Source organism: Engraulis encrasicolus, chromosome 21, assembly GCF_034702125.1.
Source record: "Engraulis encrasicolus isolate BLACKSEA-1 chromosome 21, IST_EnEncr_1.0, whole genome shotgun sequence".
Taxonomy (NCBI): Eukaryota; Metazoa; Chordata; class Actinopteri; order Clupeiformes; family Engraulidae; genus Engraulis; species Engraulis encrasicolus.
In genome coordinates, this window is record NC_085877.1 from 5,873,385 (window position 1) to 5,894,723 (window position 21,339).

Here is a 21,339-nt window from a genome sequence, read left to right on the forward strand (position 1 = left end):
TTTCTTTTACCTTCCTGCATGAGATTCGGACATGTTAGACAGTCACAGAAACCTCAACAGGTTGATGATTCAATGTGAAAGCGCCACCTTGTGATCCAATCTTGTAAAGGCTGGAAATATTTATTTTGAGTTTTCTATTCAGGAAAATGAAGACACACAAAAGAGCCTGCCAAATTTATCTAGAGAAGACCTCCTCAAGAACTTCAATGTGTTGATGTTTATGCTTGGGATACTACAATTAGAAGTCAATTCCTAATCATGTTTGAGCCTATGCCTACTCCACTAACTGTACAAGTGCTTAATGCAGTATGGACATTGTACTCACTACTCAGAGAAATCTTTCGTGTGGGAAGCCCTTTCGCTGTGGCAGTCTGCAAGGGAAAAGAGAGGACAAACAAACAAACAAACAAACAAAAAAGACCCCGCAGGGGGGGCGTGCGAGATGAGATGGAGAGACTCCACAGGCCGACACATAATGAGGGGAGGACAGAGAGAGATGTGGGGACGAGAGGACAGACAGGTAACGGGGGGGATACCCATATGAGAGAAGAATTTAACCATTCAAAAACAACACTACCATGGGGATAAACGCTTCAGTAAGAACAATCAGTGCAGAGAGACAGTCTTCAGTGCAGCTATAAATCATTCATTGAGAATCAACTGTACTCTTTGGGGAAATGTATATATATGGTGACTTTCTCATCAACAGGGCACAGGAATAGATTAAGTGTTTAGCAAGCCATGAGATCGCTTGTAAACAAAGTAAATTAATAGTGCTTGCCATCTTTTGCCCGACTATTAAACATACTTTGTCAGGAGGCCTAAAGCCTTTACCAATAATATGCAATAACCGAATTCAAAAGGTTGTTTTCAAGACCAGACAGTACTGATCAAGACTACAGCTGCCTTAGAACTTACAGTATCATTTCTTGGTGTTATAACGTGAACAACTTCAAAGGAATAGCAACTCTTTATACAAGTTATACAGGGTGTCTGGAAAGTCTCTTAACAACTGGCACGTCAAAACTATTTACTTTAAGTAATCAGTAGTTAGCAACATTTTATTCACATTGTATTTTGTATTTTCCAGATAGGCTATTAGAGATTAAGCTTAAAGAAAACTTAAAAAGTGCCTTCTCTTCCAAGAAGAGCAAAATTGTAAAAAGACTTCATGACACCCTGTATCACTCAAAATGATCAGGCTATGTAGGCCTTTTGCATGCTTAACAAGAAGCACTGGAGATTTTGTCTCTCTGAAGGACTGCTCTTAGTCTACCACAGGATTGTCATTTAAGCGCTGACGACTATTTCCAGGACATGCGGTGCCACTAAACTCTGTAAACAATGATGTCACTTCCTTCTCCGGCAGTGCTATGAGAAAGGCCATTTGATTATTTCAGAAATATTAACACTTTCATAACACATTAGAGAGTAAAAAAGACTGCTTTTCACTTGCTGAGTTGTGAAGACACTTTTATAAACTAGCAGTTAATGAAAATGTAATCTAATCTTGTAAAAAATGTACTTCCTTGTACCATTGAACACCTGATTCTTCACTGGCTTGGCTATGGCCCAATCGCACCGCAGTGTGCACTGTATCTAGGCAACAAGGGGTCCGAACAGTGAGGTAGGGGGGTGACACACGATGTCGGTGTCAACTGGCCAAGTGGCACAAAAGTTCCGTTATTGCACTTTGGACAGGTCCATGACTCATAAACCTCTGGAATGTCATTGCGAAAAGTCCATTTGGAGGGCGAATTGTCTCTGGAAATAGTGCTGACATGGGGGGAAACAAGATGACTTGTGTGCTTTTCCATTTGAAATGCGTAACTGGATATCCTTGGTTGAGATACAAAAAAGTGTCCATAATGCAATATCATATTAGCACGACTCAAACTCAAGTCATGGACAACTCCAAGGCTAGGATGGCAGTCACACTATTGTGGCAAAATGACTTCCATGAGTCAACAACTGGTATGAGCAATCAGACTTTGAAAACACTACTTCCAGGAGTGATAGTCCATTGAAGTTGGGGGTGGGTGGGTCTTTTTGTTCAGGGGTGTGACAGAGGTGACGTAAGCTTCGATATGAATATGTTTTTCTTTTGAAAGTCCAAAACCATTGAGAAAGATGGACAACTGACAGGTAGGGGTAGTGCCAAATGTCCTCACATCATTTTCAACTGACTGTACAATCTGGAATGGACAGCGGCAGAGTTCGTGTCAACTTGGTGAAAGCCTTCAGGAAATCTTTCTGCCAAAATCGGGACCAGAGACAAAAACACAGATGATGGCAGAGTTCAGGCAGAGGTCTCCACTCCTTCCTCAAAAGGGAGTGAACTGGGCTTTTCCTTGTAGAACGACAACATGGAACAGCCACAAGCCATTTTGAATCTGATTCCTCAACAGCTGGAGTCAGGGGGTGGGGTGGGGGGCTCGTTGGTAAATGGGATGGGGTGAAAGTCTTTTGCTGGCAGTTGAAGCTTTTGTGTCCGTCCTTGCAGCTTTCCCACTCTTGCTACGTCAGGAGGGGGTGGGGTGGTGGGGGGTGTTGAGGGGGGCAGTGGGAAGTCTTTGCTGTGGCAGTCCCGTGACGTTTTTGCCTCTGTGTCCTTGGCAGCTTCTCCACGAGTTGTCTGAGGACTGCTGAGTCTGGGAAGTCGCATTGCTTTCGTCCCCAGCAGCAGAATTCTTGTGTATCCTTGGCAGCGTATCCTCTGATTTTCTCGCTAACCCGGGGTGGGGAGTGGGGGGTAGTGGGGGGCTGTGAATGGGGCTTTCGGTGTCTTTCCCTGTGAGCAGTGATGGTCTCGTGTCTGACGAGTTCTTGCAGCTTTTCCACGGTGGTTCTCTGGCTAATTCAGGAGGTCTGTCAACAGGGCCTTTTGAGTCTTTTTCTGTGACAGGGTGACTTTCTTGAGCCAGTGTCCTTGTAGCATTTCAACAGCCTCTCTCTCTAACTCGGAGGGGGTCTGTCAACATGACTCAGAGTCTTTTTCTGTGACAAGACTTTGAGACGTTGTCGTGTCTGACGCGTCCTTGCAGCTTTTCCCGCAGCGGTTCTCTGGCTAACTCAGGGCAGTGGTGTTGAATCTGGGGGGTCTAGCTCGGGCACAGCCGGCACGCTTAGCCATAGCCACACAGGAGGAGTGGAAGTGGAGGTGACGGTGGAGGAGGAGGTGCTGATCATGTTGGAACAACAGGAGGTGGAGGAGGGAAGAGGAGAAGGAGGAGGAGGAGGTGAAGGAGGAGGAGGAGGAGGAGGCAGGTACCGTTATGGGCAATGAAGGAGGGAAGGGCACCTTCACAAAAAAGCAATCAATTGGGTTTTTTTTTTCAAACAGTCAGGCACATACCACCAAACACAGAGCTGAGGTGAGAGGGATGGAGGTAGGCAGGGGACAGATAGACAGAGAGAGCGAGAGAGAGACAGAGAGAAGGGAGAGAAAGTAGGATAGCATAGAGGAGGTGGAATGTGGAGAGGCTGAGAAGAGAGGGAGAATAATTCAAATAGACCTGCATCGCTTCTCACTAAAGGCTCCCTGACCAGTTCCATAATCTATCAATCAAGACATAAGCTAGTCCATAATTACGCTAAGGCAAATTAACTCAATTGGAAATTATATTATAACTTTAAATAAGGTTCATTAGTTCAGTAATGATGGCAATATAAAACAAAACAATTTATGACAGCAATGCTAGAAGCTAGAACACATTCTACAACTCATTGGTGGTTCATCTAATCTGTATTTATTTTTATTTTTTTGCCTCTTATGACCAAGAAAAACAATACAGGTTAGATGAACCACCAATGAGTTGTAGAATGTGTTCTAGCTTCTAGCATTACTGTCATAAATTGTTTTGTCTTACGTGATGGAACTAGGAGGGTTTAAACATCATTCACCCATTCACAAACACATACACATTACAAAGGAACAAGATTGAATAATGATGTTAAGTAAAATTTTCATGTCCAATTCTCTCCAAGGCCATTTTTTTCTCAAAAGGTGCAACAGGCAGCATTGTCTTGTACCAACTAATAGTGTACAATCTACATCACTACTACTGTAGATGATTAGGCGCAGAGCTGCTGTAGCAGCATCGCCAGGTCTTTCGAAGCAAAGGCTATGTTATTCTTTTAGTACAGTGAAGTGCCTTCACAGAACACACTAGTCCCCCAAACAAACCTTAGTTACAAGGTCACTAGAATTAATGCGGCTTCGCAAATAGTTCCTCCTTTCTTTATGCCAATATTCTTCAGGCATTTTCTTGGAACATTGTGAAATGGCTTGCTAAGGCCAGCATTCACAAAAGCAGAGATGAGCTAAACCGGTCCTACTCACAGCATCTATGGCAAAGAAAACTATGGCCCGAGAGCTCAGAATGTAAGCATGACTAAGAAGGATAAATAAATGAAGTTGTTTTTTTCCACAAATGATGGTTGCTAACTCAAACTGTCACAGTGTATTGGGTGCTCTTGGGTCAGTCCAATTCAACAAAAAAGGTTAATCCAGGCAACTCCAAGTAAATAATGAGGGAGCCTTTATTAACTTGTGGCTAAATCATGATTAAAAGAGCCGACAATTAAGTTATTTGATGTGATTCAAGTGAAGAGCCACTGCTAGTCTTATTATGATTTGGGTACAGTATGAAGGGCTCGTTTTAATCTGCTTGTGCTGTGATAAACAAGACATCCTTCAATGATTAGTGTGAAGAAAATGCTACCAGTTGCACCCACAAAATAGGTCTAGGTCAAATAGAATGAGCGTGTTTAGCAAGTAAAATGCCCTGATGCTATTTGTGAACATAATGGTGACCACAGGACTTGTATAGACCACTTCATGCATTTATGTTACATACCAGAAGACCAGGGAGGTACAGAGAGGGTGAGGTTCATCACCTAACGTATCCACACGCTGCACAACACCTGACCCCTGGCATCTCTCTCTCACACACTCGCACATACACACACACACACGCGCGCACGCGCACGCTCTCTGACAGCAGCCTCACCTTCTGGTCACGCCTACCCTCGGCCAAGGAAAGGCCACTACTCAGGTTCTCTCTTACCTTGTCTGGAATCTCCTCACTAGACTCTGGCTCGACCTGAGCCTCTGTGTGACCCTGCACACCAGCACCAGCACCAGCTGCAGCAGCAGGTTGCTCCGGCAGGATCCCCTCCATCGCCTCCGCGGGGCCAGCATCCGCCGACTCGGACAGGGCTGAGCGTTTCACCTCCCTATGGCAAGACAAATACGCGGTGGTAAGTTTTTAGTAACTTTCTGGTAAGTTAAAAAAGTAAATGTTATAACTCACACAAATTTGACCTAAAGTTTACTATTCAATGCAATAGTCTTCTGATATGATGCATTTGGGTGATCGAAGCACTACAGATGGCCAGTGGGGATGGATCATTACACATTGGCAATCAATATGAATGATTCTACACAAGTATGCGTAATGTTCTTTTTTTTCTACAGACCACAAAAAGCAAACACTGCATCTGTATTATTTGTATACTTCCCAGAAAAGTTACTTAAAGCTCAGACAGTAACACAATAGTCTTATGTGCTGTCATTATGGGCAATGGTCTCAAAATACCTCACATTGTTTAGCGTGCCAGCCAAAAGGTAAGACAAGAGCCATTTCTTCTCCTGTTTATATTATATTACTTTTTTATTTACAGGAAATGCATTGAAAGCTATTTTTCTAGTGTGCAAACGTGACAGAACACAGAAACACAGTGAGTTTTAATTGATGAGGTCAGGTGCAAATAGCCGAATGAGACCATGCCATAGTCAAAATATCAACGCGCTTGTTCAGCTAACTCAAAGACGCAACGTGAACTCAAAGACGCAGGAGAGGCGCTTCCCAGCCCAGGCGTTTTCATGCTATTTTTGTGTCACCCTCCCATCTGTACTGGCAACACTTTGTGACTGCTCACTGTTTTTTTTCCATATCACCAAGAAATTCCTCACCCGTTTTTGTGACCTTCAAAAAGCATCGTCTTTGGTTTAAACGTAACCGCGGTCCAAAACGCGGGTGAGGTGCGCACAACGTTAAAAGCCGGCAAACAGTGCAATGCGTCTCTTCTAGGGCAGCGGCATAAAGACGGCAGCCATGTTGACTAGCATGAATAGGAACTGTGAAAAGCCGAACACAAGAAAAGGACCCACATACTGTCGGCCTCTCGCCAAGGTAACACCGCTCCAGGCTGTCGTTTTGCTTGCCTGATAAGAAATACGACCAGCCACGGCGCGCTAGACACAACCACGCAGCTTTACAATTTTGGAATGCGATTCATTGACAACTATCCGATTCGCGGTCCATGCAGGTGTAAAACACAACTCCGACGGCAACTTATTAACATCCAGTTGAGACAGAACGTATTTGATCAATGAAACGTGCTAAACATAGCAGTAGTGCTAAGCTATGACTTCATTGCTAGAGTTCCTTGCTTGTAACCCTATGACATACACCCTGAGCCATTACTCTTGCCCAGTTGGATCCAAGCTATTTGACTCTTGAAGTAGCAAGAGAGGTGAAAGTAGAGTGGTCCATTATCACCTGAGAAAAGAGAGATGCGCAGGTGAGTTTCTTTTTGATCCATTGGGGTTTAAAAAAAGGCATTAACTTCCTCTTGGAAGGAAAATCCTTGAAGTTACCAGAAATAATTTTTATATCAAAGGTTCCAACATGGCCTACACAAATATATTGTGTAGTTTATATGCTAGGCCAGATCATTTGGCCTGGACATGTTTGTGGTTTAAAAGTATCCTCTAGCTAATTATCTTCTGAAATGGAGAAAAAAAACAACATTGCTCAAATTAATTTCCAAACATTTTGAACATCAATTGGCGGTGCATTATATTGACACTGAAGAGAATACCAGCAGAGGTGGGGAAAACAGCCCCAGAAAGCAAAAAGCCTGTTACTTTTGTTGTTGTTTCTCCAACCGATTCAATGAACCAGCTCATCCTAATTAGCACACCCCTTAGGTCAGACTGATGGAGCTAACTGGTGAAATCACCTGTACTGAGACCACAGCCACCTCTGAATGGCAATAGACCACAGCCACCTCTGAATGGCAATAAGTCTATCAAGAATTTGTGATTGACCTTGTTGAGCTATCTTCTGAAGATGTCAGTAGCAGGCTTGAGTAGAAATATGCACCATGAAACATCTGCAGATTTGAGTTCCTTCAAGGCTTCGCAGGGCTCTAAATTAACTTTTTTTCATTACCAGCCAAACACATACCGGTACTCACTAATGGGTTAAAGTGGCTGGTAAGTTGCTCTTTTCTACCAGCCAAATTGAAATTTCACCAGGCAGCATTTGGCCGGTTGGCTGCTGTTAAATTAGAGCCCTGCCGCTTAGAACCAGCATTAGTATGTTCATTTTAACAGCTAATTGACTGTTTGGCTTGTATTGACTTGTATGAGATGTTCTCCCCTGCACACGTGTGTCCTGCAGCAAGCATACCCCTGGCCTTACAGGCATGGAAATACTGTGTTACTTTCTCTGTAATCATCCGTCCATATTCAGCTAACAAATGGATTATTGCAGTGTTTCTCAACCTTTTTTTAGGCGAGGCACCCTTTCAATTCATGAAAAATTTCAAGGCACCCCAAACCAACAAGCCGTAACATGGCATCGCATCCAATACCACACAAGCATAGAAAAGTCATACATTTAGAGATGTCACACGACCTATGTTCGAAGTTGCAGCTGACTGGGGCGACCTATATTTACTTTATTGCATAAATGGCAGATGAAAGATTCCACTGACTAGCATTAACTTATCAATTTAGACAAATATGTATTATATTACATAATTTATTCATCAGCCACGTTTCCGCGGCACCCCTGAGGGGGACCCGCGGCACCACAGGGTGCCCCGGCACCCCTGTTGAGAAACACTGCATAGTGCATAGCTATATGACGACAGGCCAGTTGCTTTACCAGCAACTATGGGTCAGTTGTTGACCTCGTTCTATAACTTAATATCAGTATTTAAATATCAGTCTTCTGATAAGACAGTAAGATTTTCTCATATGACCATGAGACGTAAGCACACCAAGCACACTTCTTTCAAGAAAACTAAGGTTAAGCATATTTTTGGTGGCAGCAAAGTTGTGCGTTAGCCAGTATACATTTTACATTCCTCTGGCCCTCTTCAGCCAAGAATAACGTCATTTTTTCATTTGCAAACAGAATAGATAATGAATACCGGTATTATTAAATGAGTTACATGCATGCTTTGAAAGATGCATGATACAGTTAACAGATCTCAGTCAACTTTGTCCACATTTCAGACCCTGTTCCAGTGACTGCACAGAGAACCCTAATTTGAGGTTCTCAATGGAAAGTTTTTCCAGAGTAATGTCACAAGAGGACGTCTTATTTCTGACACATGACCACAGACCAGCGATTCCACTCGATGTCGAGCTACTAATCTGCAGTCTTTTTACAGCTGCATGTGGTCATCCAGTAAAAAAAAGAAGCACGAATATGACCCTCCTTCTCCTCCTCCTTTTAGACCAACAAAGGCACATTCAAGTTTCGCTTGGAGACAGCGAAAGGAAACACGCCTCATGTCATCTTCCCCATGCCCTTTTGCGTGGCAGCTGTGGCAGAACTGCCTTTGGCCACAAGTCTTATGCAGAACAGGCGCCCTTGCCCTCACCAAAGCCCTGGTTGAAATTCATTTCTCCACTCCACCCATGCAAGTATGTAGAGGCCAGAGAACTCCCGTTTCCTAAAATAGTCTTGAAAGAAGACAAGTGCTAAACTTGGCCATTAGGGGGAGCTAGCTTGTATCAAATGCACATTTGCCAAATAGTCTAAGGGTAGACATGCTGTATTTCCCCCAGCAGAAGTCACTAAAGTGTTTGAGTATTGGCAGAGGGATAACACCAAAATCAGTTCTCTAACAAAGGACAATGTACAAACCATGGTCAACAACTAAATTTCACGTAATGCTTTGTAAGCCAACATGAATGCATACCGAATTTGTATTTTGCAGCAATTCTATTTTAAGTTTAGGAGAGCTGAACAATATAAACTTTAACACAAAATTATCTTTTGTGAAAAATCATGACAACCCAATGTAGTTGTGTTCTTTCAAGCGACAGTAAATGAACACGCAGAAGAATGTAATCAGAATGTCACACGCAAGTACAGTAATAATTAAGGACTAGAGGTCATGTGCCTGATCGCTGTTGAAAAAAGGTTATGATTGCTATGAAAATGCGGAGAGAGACACTAGGGCTAGGCAATAAGAAATCCATCCAGTCTCAGTACAACACAAGCACATATTACATAGCTGTTAAAAACATTTACTCCATTGTAACTAATGAGAGATAGATAGACTGTTGTTCCTGAAAACACTAAAAACCTCAGAAGAACCCACCACAAACTTGATACAACTAGCACAGAGTCAGCTTATTGTAAGACAAGTACACTGGTTACACGGTTAAGTTACCTGTGTTGGAAGGAAACGGTTTCTTTACTTTTTACACCTCGGACGTTTACTAACTTAACCAACAAAGGTAGGTGAGCTGCATATGCATGGCCCACATCAAGATGAGGTGAAATAGGGTCTGCCAGTCTTCGGAGCACCCAATGGCAGCCATGTGGATCATTATACTAAACACATACCCGGCAGTGAAAAACATTTGCTGCCGCTCGGGGTGGCTACATTTCGCATCAAGTATGTTCTCTAAATTTCTTATGTTTTTCGTAATGGAGATGTTTGATGTTGGGGCTCATATGAATGCATGTTTCCAGTTTTAATGTAAATGTGTATGGTTGTGTAAGTGAAACAGTAACACTTTGGGCCAAACCTGCGCATGGATTCACTCATGTCAGCTTTGCCGTCAGGTCTTCCCTGCTTTTGTTGTTCCTACAATCAAAAGAAGGCATCATGAGGAGTATGGACAAGAGACAGGGGGTAGCTATTGCTTGATAAACAGCACAACATGTTTGAAGGCTTCTTGAAACTTCCTTTGGTCAGCTGTTAAGTGGCTAAGTGGCTTGATGGTGTGCTGTTGTAATTAAACCTTGCAAATGAACAGTTTGCAGGACGTTCCCTTTGAAACAGCACACAACAAAACTGCCTCAAATACATGATTTAGACATTGTCCTGGTACTTCAGTCAGTCCATTTTTTGTAAAAAAGATAAATTAATAAATGCACCATGGATTATAACAGCTACTACTGGCCAATTATTGGCTTACCTTTTCCTCACTCACCTTTTTCTGAGCCAAAGGAGATTTCTTTGCGGAGTCGGACGACCCAGAGTCAGAAGAATCCGAGTCAGAGGAAGATGAGTCCGAAGACGGACGTTTGGCGCTCTGCTCCTTTTCGCGTCCTTTCCTCTGACCTTTGCTCTCATCTGGTGGTGGCGACGGTGGCAAGAGAGCCGCTGGCTGTGCCGAGGAGCTTTCGGACGTGTGGCGTTTCTCCACCTCCTTAGGCAGCTTGGCGTCTGACGCTGGGGCTTCGGTGGCAAGCGGCTGGGTGGTAGTTTGCTGCTGGAGGCCCGAGAACAGAACCGATACGCGGGCGGGCGGTGGGGAAGCGGCGGACAGCGTGTCGGAACGCGCGGGATCAGCCTTCGTGGGCGACAAGACCGACGACGTTGGTGGGGGGCCGTCGGAAAAGAATCGCCTCTTTGCCATGGGCAGGAGAGGCACAGCCGCACTGGATGGGGAGGTGATGGACGCGCCAGTGAGAGGCTGTGGTGAGACCGTGGAGGAACTGGTGGCGGTCTGCTGTGCCTGCTGTGCGTGAACGTCTTCCTGCCTCGTCTTCTGCTCGCCGTCCCTTTTCGTCTCCTGTTCTGATGGACCTTGCATGTGATCAGGCTTGTCACTGTCGACCAGAGTCGTTATGACGCCTCTATTAGGGAGCCCGGAGCCGAAGGTGATGGTGGACGCCGGTTCTGACATGGGGGGCATCAGTAGGGTAGAGGGAGACAACAGTAGGGTAGAGGGAGACAACAGAGGAGTGGAGTGGGGCAGCAGGGGGGTAGGCTGTGCACCGGGAGAGACCATCCTCTCCCCTTCGCTGCTGGAAGCACCAGGTGGGACTACCAATCCCAGACCAGCCATGGGACCACCCATGGCAGGTGTACCTTGCTGCCGCTGACCCATCGTGGAAGCTCTGTTCTCCTGGAACTCCGACTCCATCTTGCGGACGAGCAGGCTGAGGGGTCCACGGCCCGTTTTGGGCAGTGGCTCGGGACTGCTGGAGCGGGAGCTGGAGCTGGAGTCCTGTCTCTGGAGGCCCATGGGAAGAGGACCTGGAGGCATCTGCCCAGCTGCTGCTGGCATGGCGGCAGCCTGGTTGAGGTCAGGCGGGCTCTGCTTGGGGGTGTCCGGCAGGGGGAAGGACATCTCCAGCGGAGGAGAGGGCGGCGGGGTGGGCTGGCGGAGTTGCATGGGCGGCTGCTGCTGGAGCTGGGGCTGATGCTGCTGTTGCTGGTGCTGTTGCTGGAGCATCGGCTGGACCACCGGGGGGATGTGCTGCGGGGGCTGGGACTTCCGCCGGGACCTCTGTGGGGTGGGCAGGTACTGTGGCGCCATGGCAGCTTTGCGTCCGCCGGCACTCTTCCTCGCACCGGGACCCCACTCATCATCCTCCTCGCTGCTGTCGTCATCCTCGTCGTCATCGTCACTGTCGTCCTGAGCGGACTGGCTGACGGCTGGGGCAAAGCGGCCACGCTGCTGCTGCTGCTGCATGAGCGACTGTGCGGACTGAGCAGCCTCTGGGTAGCTGGTGGTGGTGGTGGTGGTGCTCTGGCTTTCTGGCTGCACCGGAGGATGGATGTGCATGGCTGGGTGCTGCTCTCCAACAACGCGGACGGAGAGGGAGGCTACAGCGCGCTGAGGCGGCATGTCTCGGCCCAAGCCCAGGCCTCGGTCCTCCTGTGTCTCCATGACTATGGGCCGGGCAGCTGCGATGCTATGCTGAGGGAGTCATAAAAAGAAGAAATGTTTTCCATTATCCACTATCAGCGATTTAGGATCACATTAATGATATGATCAGATCTCATAAGGGTGTCCAAACTTCTGCATGATGTGCACTGAATTGAATGCAGTTGACGGGGGGTGTATGCTAACCTCTGGTCGATAGGGGGCGTGATCACTGGCCTCTGAGCTCTCCTCCTCCTCGTCTCCACCAGGACTCTCCATACCTGATGAACAACCACAAGCACAGCGGTCAGACCTTGTGCACAGCAGACTAGTTCCACATTTGGTCTGGCCATGGAAAAGCTTGCTCATTGTGGCATGTGCTGGGTCACTGTGGAAACTTGCTGAGAATATAATACGGGATGGAAGTGACGTTTTTAGTAAAATAAGCCATCTTATAAAACAATATACCTATATAGAACAATATGGCTCGCAACAACCTCTTGCAAAAACAAAGACAAAAAAGAACTAGCTTATTTTTGATACTATCTGAGCTATTCGCTATAATCAATTATGAACTATGAACAAATTAGTTCATTTTGAAATATGTGAACTCAACTCTGAACTAGTTCCTGTAGGAAATGACCTTTCCCAACAATGCCCACTGACTGCCGTAGGGATTGGGTAGCGTTACCTTTGCTCTCTCCTGCGTCCAAGGCCTCCCTCTCCAGCCGCTGCCGCAGTAGCTCTTGTTGCTTTGCCAGATATTGCTGTATGAAACTGTTCTGACTCATCTCCGCACCAATCTGTCAGAAGAAACATGTCATAGCAGTATTTAATATAACTGTACTTATATTACAGAAAACTCAAACATTCTGATTTATTCAGTTGTACAAAAAGTGAGGGTGCAACTAAACAAGTTAGAATCTTTGAGTTTTAATTGAAGGTGTTTTTTTCTTAATACACTGACTTTATTGAACGTTGCCTATATGTAGCTTATGTAATTGAACCTCTCCACCAATAATCATAACTAATCATAAATTAACTGTCATGTTAAGAGAATGATAGGCTACGAAAATCATATGCATTTCTATTCATAAAATTACTATGACAGCCACTGAGACTGTGTAATGTTTTTTTCAGGTCTCAGGGCTTCAATGGGCAGTCTTCAGGGAGCATCATTACTGATTTCAACACTGAAGGGACTTATTCCCCAGTGACCTCACAAGGCGCCTGCCTGCCATATGCTTTTGACCACCAGGGAGGAAAACGATGCCTCTGTTAATCCCTTTGGAAAGGAGTATGAAAAACTAGTCCAAAACCTCAAAACAATTATTTAATTAATTACGCAATTACTGTTACAGACATTTTTAAGTACAGCACGCTATTCTAATCCTGTGCAGATTTTATTGTGCCACTGTAGCCTGGATGCAACTATGAGACAGGTGTCCCTCTCAGCATCTTCCCATGGCGGAAAAAAGGATTACTGGCACGAGGTAGTCTCCTATTGGACTGCCATTAAAGAGGACCAGGTGGGTAGTCAAAAGATGTGGTTTTGTGCCCAGTACACACTTAGATGAGTGGGCTTCAATCCCCTTGCAAAACGTACCCATACCTCTGCTTATTCCTCTGTATTTACAGGTTCTATTGTCAGAGAGCGATGCGGTCGTCTCACCTGAGAGTTGGGCTGTAGGCCGATGTGTGGGGTGGAGCTCTTCTGGAGGTTCTCCAGCATGAGAGCCTACAACAAACACACACAGTCAGTAGATAGTACAATATGTAGAGCTGCAGTCTTCCTGCGCTAGGAGGCTAGGTCTTGATGTTATGAAAATAGGCTCTGTTACGATTGCTTCCAGAATAATCCAGGACTATTATTACTCTGTGTGTGCATGCGTGTGTCTGTGTGTACGCTCACGTGAAGCCTGGCCATACGGCGGCCTCCAGAGCTGGGAATGTGGGAATGTGTATGCATGTAAACAGGTGTATTTTGAAAGTGCTTTGAGTCAATTTCATAGCTGTGATATTGCGCTATATAAATGCATGTTGTATTGTATTGTCAAAGGTAAGCCACCACTGTTGGACTAGACAACATGTAGAATCAACAACATGCAGAATCTGAACACATTCACTAAAGGTGTCTCAGAAATGGACCAGGCAAATTGCATGTGAGTGCTACCTTAAAAGGCAGTAGGGCTTTATTTGCTCATATGGTTCTAATTGAGCATTTGCAATTGCGCAGTGCTCCTTAGTGCTTCCTGAAGTCTCAGTGGCATTTTGGAACCAAACTGTCAAAACAATAAATAACTGTAGGTCTTGTTTTTTCTCTGTGGGGGTTGGGGGTGTTATTGTTCTCTCGTCACACTCCTCCTCACCCAAATGTTGCACAAATTATTTCCTCAGATTTTGTACACTTAAGTATGATGTTGAATCCAATATCAAATGTGTTTTCTGTTTCTTCTCTCAGTGTAATCATTCATTTTGGGGTCAATGCGTCTTTTTTGTGTATGGAAATGCTACATATTTTCCACTCAAACAAATTGCACAATTTTACAATGCAATATGGATAATGTTGTCAGCTCCACTTTCAGGTGCATGCCACTTTGATTTCTACACATAATCCTACTACAAGAAAAATAGTGTGTAATTACTAATATGTAACATTTTGTTGTAGATCCTAGTAAAAATTCAACAGGTTTGAGCTATGCAATTTTATTTGTGTTTAATCATGAAGACCTTCAGCCTTTACTTGATGATGCAAGTGAATTTGATTACGGTAGTTCTAGGGTTTTGGGTAGACACATTGGGCTGCGACGGTCAGTTGCCTACAGTAGTGTTTCCCAACCTTTTTTGTCTTGTGTACCTCCAAGCCTTTTTGTTGTGCCATGAGTACCCCCTATGTCAAGTTCTATATCGCTTTCTCCATCCCAATGTAACTAAGCTCCATATATTTGTTAAAATTTAATTTTTCCAAGTACCCCCTGCAGTGTGCTCGCGTACCCCTAGTGGTACACGTACTCCTGGTTGGGAAACACTGGCCTACAGAATGAACAATAGCTGGTTGGTTGGTTGCCAAAAGCAACCGTCCAGTTTTATCCTGGATCTGCCCATACTGCCAGGCCAGCACGACATCCAAATTTTGCACTCAAGTCATTCTCACCAGCCTGCGTAGGCTATTTCGGTTCCAGAAAAATACAGATCCAATAAAACACAAACATGTGTATGAAATCAGTGGACTCAAAGGGTTGACTGGTTCAACTAGTCCCATCAACAGGCTTTGTGCAGCCGCCAGACTAAATTGGGCTAACTTGTAAATTATTTGCTTTTTTCTTTCTTTCTTTTTTTAATTTTCAGCACAAAGGCCAAACCTCTAGAAAAGGCATACATAAATGTTACAAATGCAAAGTACTCCGTTACGCAATACAAGCTAGACTGGTAGACTAGAATGCTGCTGCTGGTTGTGGTACAACCAAGGAGGTCTACATAATAGTACGGCGGATGGGACACACAAAAGGGCCTTATCGTGCACTTTTGAGTAAAAGCATGAAAATCGGTACACATATCCTTCTTGATATGCTGATTAATGTTAGCGTTGGAGGCGTCGCGAAAAATGCATCGTTTTCAAGATGGCCGCCAAATCCTATATGGCCAACCCATAGTAATGAATCTACCTGATATAGAGTTCTTCAGTAACGCGGAAGCATGTAGTAGATTGTAGTCTTTCATGTTAGCATTTAAGGACTTCCTGGTTCGTATCGGCTTCCGGCCTCCATTGGGAATGAATAGGGGTAAATTTCAAATAAGCTCCGAGTGCAAGCACGCGCTTAGCGAACACCCGCAAACTGTCGAGGGTGTTAAAAATAGGCTGTAGGTATGACATGGTTGATCATTTTGTGTCAAACTTCGACATAAATACGATGTTGCGTCCATATGCTAAACCCGGAAGCTTTTGGCGACTACAGAAGCGACGCCTGTATCTAACGGCATGTACGTGCGGAGGCTTGTACCCATGGCAACCAAAGGAAAGTATGTAGTTCGGAAGTTTTAATGATCAGAAAGGGGTTAGCAATATTGAATTATAATCGTCATGATTTAACATGTGAATACACCAACATGATGATACGATCCGTTCCACTAATGAGAAAGGGATGCGGGGACACGCTAATGTTCGTTGTTCGTTGTCCGTGCAACTTATATTTTTGCCAAACCTGAATCTCTATGGCGTTTTGCAATGTAAAAAATCGCCATCGAACCGGAAGTCCAAACGCAGCATACAAGTTGACGTCAACGCTGAAGAGCTCTATTTGTAGTGAAAGCATGAAAATCAGTACACATATCCTTATTGATATGCTGATTAATATTAGCATTGGAGATGTAGCGAAAAATGCATTGTTTTCAAGATGGCCGCCAAATCCAGTATGGCCGACCCATATTAATGAATCTACCTGACACTTGGTATTAAAAGCATGAAAATTGGTACATATATCCTTCTTGATATGATGATTAATATTAGCATTGGAGGCGGTGCGAAGAATTTAGCATTCTCAAGATGGCCGCCAAATCCAATATGGCTTACCCATATTAATGAATCTTCTTGACACCTGGTAGTAAAAGCATGAAAATCAGTACACATATCATTCTTGATATGCTGATAAATATTACCATTGGAGGCATTGCTAAAAATGCTGTATTTTCAAGATGGCCACCACATCCATTATGGCCAACCCATATTAATGAAGCTACCTGACAGTTTGTAGTAAGCTTAAAGGCATGGAAATTTGTGCACAGTTACTTTTTTATATTTTGATTGATAAAAGAACTCGATACTTTGCAAAAAAGTTTACATTTCAAGATGGCTGACAAATCAAATATGGCAAACGCATTTTAATAAATCCTTCAGGCACTTTTAGTAAAACCATGGAAACTGGTCCACATTTACTTCTTGATTTGCTCATTAGTATTAGAAATTGAGGCATTGTGGGCAAAAACACAATTTCAAAATGGCCAACTAAGATAGTGTTTATAAGAAATTACATATTTTTCAACAAAAATATTTTGGCATTGCATATAATTAACACTCACAAAATACCATTGACAATGATTAAACATTATTGGCATGTTATCAAATGAAGTGATGCATAAACGATACTCTACTCTACTCTACTGCATATGTTATGGTTTTGCCCAAATTGTGTCTGCCACCACCACAATAGATTATTTTCTGTAATGTGATAACTTTAGAATAGGTGCAAGAGTTTGCACCACCTCTTGTGTTCTACCACTCTATAATAGGTACATGAACTGATAAAGTGTTAAAGCCTTACACTTTGAAGATTGTTGACTTTGTTTGCATTATAGGTTTTGTGCAGATGGACAGATATGTATGAAATGTTCTGTGCTAATACTCTTCAATAGGTACACTGATTGCATTCTTGAGGCCTCAAATAGGTAATACGTCAGTAGCGTTATGTACAAATCCAAGGCTTTTGAGGGGCTTGTGGGATGTACAGCACCTCTCGCGCTTAGTGATAACTGCATAGGCCTTGTAAAAAATCCAAAAGGGCCAGGATTTCAAGATTGCTAGACAGAAAGTTCACTTGATTTGTTAATTCATGGACATTGTTATGATTGCTTACTTAAAAGAAACTAATAGTTGATGACTACTTCTAGCTGCACAAGGTTTTCAAACAAACTGCAATCCTGCACCCAATGCAAGTTGTATGGTATATCTTGCCTGGTTAACACATTTTGATCTCACAAGTCAGATAATCTGGTGGTTAAACAATTTCTCATAGTAAAGTTGTGATTTACGATTGCCCATGGCAGTTTATAGGTCGTTAAAAATGTGGTATTTGGCATATGTGTAGCCCATATCCAATCATGTCAGTTGTATCTATTCAAACAAACTGCAGCCATCGCCTTAACACCCCTACTCATTCTCCTGATTGCCCTCCAAGATCTTGTACCCTCACTGAGGGATGGAATCCATGCTACATTTCAGATCAGAACAATTGTGTAAAGTAGTAGGATTTCACAGGCTATGGTATTAGGGCTGTACAATATATCGTATTTATATCGCGATATCAATATTCATCATATATCGTGATATCAATATCAAAATTCATATATCGTGATATTTTGTCATTTGTCATTTGCAACGCTACGGTGCAGTATGGCAGCCAAGGGATTAAGCAAAACGCAGGGGTGGTACATCAGAACTAGCTCTATGTCGAGAAAAATAGACACCTCTCGAGTCTCACGCTCTCCTCAAGTCTACATTCATGCAGACTTACTAGACATTATGCTACTAGAAAGCACTAGAAAGTAGAAAGCCATTATGCGTGCTACTCCACTACGATAATATTGGCGAGGGTTGGGAATTTCGTATATATCGCTTAAAATATCGTGATATCAATATTTGCAGAAAATATCGTGATATTATTTTTTTCCTATATCGAGCAGCCCTATATGGTATATGGCCAACATCAATCAAACTGCCAATAATGCCTAATTAAAAGATTGACATAAACTTTGAATAAATGGTGAATGGCACAGTTGGAACATGATGGCCATCAAAAAGTCAACTCAGGGTATGTAAAATATAACTTGAGTGAAAAGTTTACATGTACAGTATTAGGATTCATTTCTAGACCATGATAATGATGTGAAGATTTGAGATGTGTGTGTGTGTGTGTCGCGTGACAACCGGTGCGGTACGGCACACTGTGCACAGCTGGTGTGTGAATGTGTATGTATGCGTGTATGTCTTTTTTCAAAGCGCTTTGAGTAAACTTCATAATTGTGATACTGTGCTACATAAATACACATTGCAATGTATTGTATTGTAATATGGGTCAGTCATTGATTTTTGTTCATGGCCCCTAATATGAATAAGCATTTAATGTAAAGAAGTAACTATGTGTACCAATTGTCATGCTTTTACCACAAATTACCAGGTAGTTAATATGGACTGGCCATATTTGATTTGGCGGCCATCTTGAAAACAATGTTTTTTTCCCCCGCGACGCCTCCAATGCTAATATTAATCAGCATATCAAGGACATGTGTACCGATTTTCATGCTTTTACCACCAAGTGTCAGGTAGATTCATTAATATGGGTTGGTCATATTGGATTTGGCGGCCATCTTGAAAACGATGATTTTTTTGTGACTCATGCTAATGTTAATCAGCATATCAAGAAGGATATGTGGACCGATTTTCATGCTTTTACTACCAAGTCTTGGGTAGATTAATTAATATGGGTCGGTCTTATTGGATTTGTCGGCCATCTTGAAAACGATGAATTTTGCGCAACGCCTCCAACGCTTAACTTAATCAGCATATCAAGAAGGATATGTGTACCGATTTTCATGCCTTTACTACCAAGTGTTAGGTAGATAGGTAGATTCATAAATACGAATTGGCCATATTGGTTTTGGCGGCCATCTTGAAAACGATCAATTTTTCATGACACCTCCAATGCTAATGTTAATCAGCATATCAAGAAGGATATGTGTACCCATTTTCATGCTTTTACTACAAAGTGTAAGGTAGATTAATTAATATGGGTCGGCCATATTGGATTTGGCGGCCATCTTGAAAACGCAGAATTTTTCACGACGCCTCCAACGCTAATATTAATCAGCATATCAAGAAGGATATGTGTACCGATATTCATGCCTTTACTACCAAGTGTTAGGTAGATAGGTAGATTCATAAATACGAATTGGCCATATTGGTTTTGGCGGCCATCTTGAAAACGATCAATTTTTCATGAAACCTCCAATGCTAATGTTAATCAGCATATCAAGAAGGATATGTGTACCCATTTTCATGCTTTTACTACAAAGTGTAAGGTAGATTAATTAATATGGGTCGGCCATATTGGATTTGGCGGCCATCTTGAAAACGCAGAATTTTTCGCGACGCCTCCAACGCTAATATTAATCAGCATATCAAGAAGGATATGTGTACCGATTTTCATGCTTTTACTCAAAAGTGCACGATCAAATCACCCATCCGCTGGACTATAAGGATGATTGCAACACTAGCACTGCAGAGTGCACGAAACGTGATGGGCAATAATTATTACTGTAACTGAACTGACCAGTGGTGGACATTGCCCAAATCGAGATCCCGCCATTAAAAAAAAATCGGCATAATAACTAGAACAACCACTTGTAGATTGTGTGGTGCTGCATATGACCCACATACTTGCTTAATTACGATTAATTAATTGGTGAAACACTTTCACAGATCCAACAGACTTTGTAATCATCTCCAGCGAACTTATCCAATGCGTGACATCTTGCAGCGCATGATGACTGACAACCTCCATTCCGCCAATGCAGGAACAAACTAGGCGGTTCTTGCAAGGATACCAAATTCCTTCGTTATCGTAAAGTAAGATACAGAAACTATGGAAATTAGCGAAGCTGGTTAGGAGGAAAGTGCAATTTAAAAAAAAACTAAAGCGTGTTTTGACATTTCCATTTACAACATGACAGAACTGACAGCCAAGTCATGCTAGTTGTCGACGAAAAGATCAATACGGCCGCCAATTCTACGGCATTTTCAGTCAACAAGTCCGTTTCAGTTGACAAAAAGGTTTGGATTTGCCAGGTCATCGCATTACAGTTACATGGTGGCAGTTTGCGCGTCGAACCATGCGGTAACAATATTCCTGAACAGCATGATGTTCACTTGACGAAACAAACATCAACTCAGGGGGAGGAAACTCTGGGCAGCCCTAATCGACTCGTAAACACACCGAACGCGGGCCATCTTGTCATAGCACGAAGCTAAATTTGATCAAAGTAGCGGAGTTAGCTAAACCTGCAACGTATGTAGCGCCGTCTAACATTTTTGTATTTTGTTTAGTAAGACGTTAGGTGCGCCACCTGCAAGATTGGATGTGTATTAAGAGATGTTATAATGCAAAGCCTTGCCACATATGTGTACTGATGCTTGGCCTATCTCCGAAGCCAGTCCGTGTTAGCTTGACTTTTGCGGAAGCAAAGTACTGTTGTCGAACTTACCCCTTTAAGTCGTTTGATGAGAGCATTTTTCGGGCCACTTTTTGTGAGACCTCTTTGCTCTAGCGCTGTTTTCAAATCTGCCACACGAAGGGAATTAAGTGGTTTCCCATCCAAGGTAACGTCTTCGAGTTCCGCCATTTTGCCGTTCCTTCACTACAAGCGCACAAAATCAACGTACGCGGCGTTGGCGCTCGTGCGTCGGCACTAGAGGACGGTAGATTTCCGGAAGCGACTGCGCTTGTGGCCTGTGGAAGATCTTTGGCTGTCTGTGCTGCTGCTGTCAAACAAACGTGCCTGTCCTGTTAACATTGTGTAACCCGTTTTGTTGGGTTTGTTTATCTATTAAAACGTTACAGATGGTAAAATGGCTTTTGTAAGGATTAGATTTT

At 43.4% G+C, this 21,339-nt stretch overlaps 1 protein-coding gene and 1 long non-coding RNA gene across 2 annotated transcripts in view; one reads left to right on the forward strand and one right to left on the reverse strand.

The window, feature by feature from the left end:
* The window catches only part of acin1b (apoptotic chromatin condensation inducer 1b), a 29,444-nt gene extending 8,170 nt beyond the window's left edge, over window positions 1–21,274 (reverse strand). Inside the window, exons 1-8 of the mRNA XM_063187324.1 lie at window positions 20,951–21,274; window positions 13,590–13,655; window positions 12,609–12,720; window positions 12,125–12,198; window positions 10,253–11,971; window positions 9,845–9,903; window positions 5,070–5,238; window positions 326–371 (exon numbers count right to left, since the gene is read on the reverse strand). Of these exons, the coding sequence (XP_063043394.1) occupies window positions 326–371; window positions 5,070–5,238; window positions 9,845–9,903; window positions 10,253–11,971; window positions 12,125–12,198; window positions 12,609–12,720; window positions 13,590–13,655; window positions 20,951–21,088 (2,383 nt within the window). The 5' untranslated portion in view covers window positions 21,089–21,274. The remainder of the gene's footprint in view (window positions 1–325; window positions 372–5,069; window positions 5,239–9,844; window positions 9,904–10,252; window positions 11,972–12,124; window positions 12,199–12,608; window positions 12,721–13,589; window positions 13,656–20,950) is intronic.
* Window positions 5,257–13,640, forward strand: LOC134437792 (uncharacterized). Its single transcript, XR_010032482.1, has 4 exons — window positions 5,257–6,588; window positions 13,058–13,214; window positions 13,318–13,446; window positions 13,556–13,640. It is a non-coding gene; the product is annotated as an uncharacterized LOC134437792 (long non-coding RNA).
* Window positions 21,275–21,339: the final 65 nt, after the last annotated feature.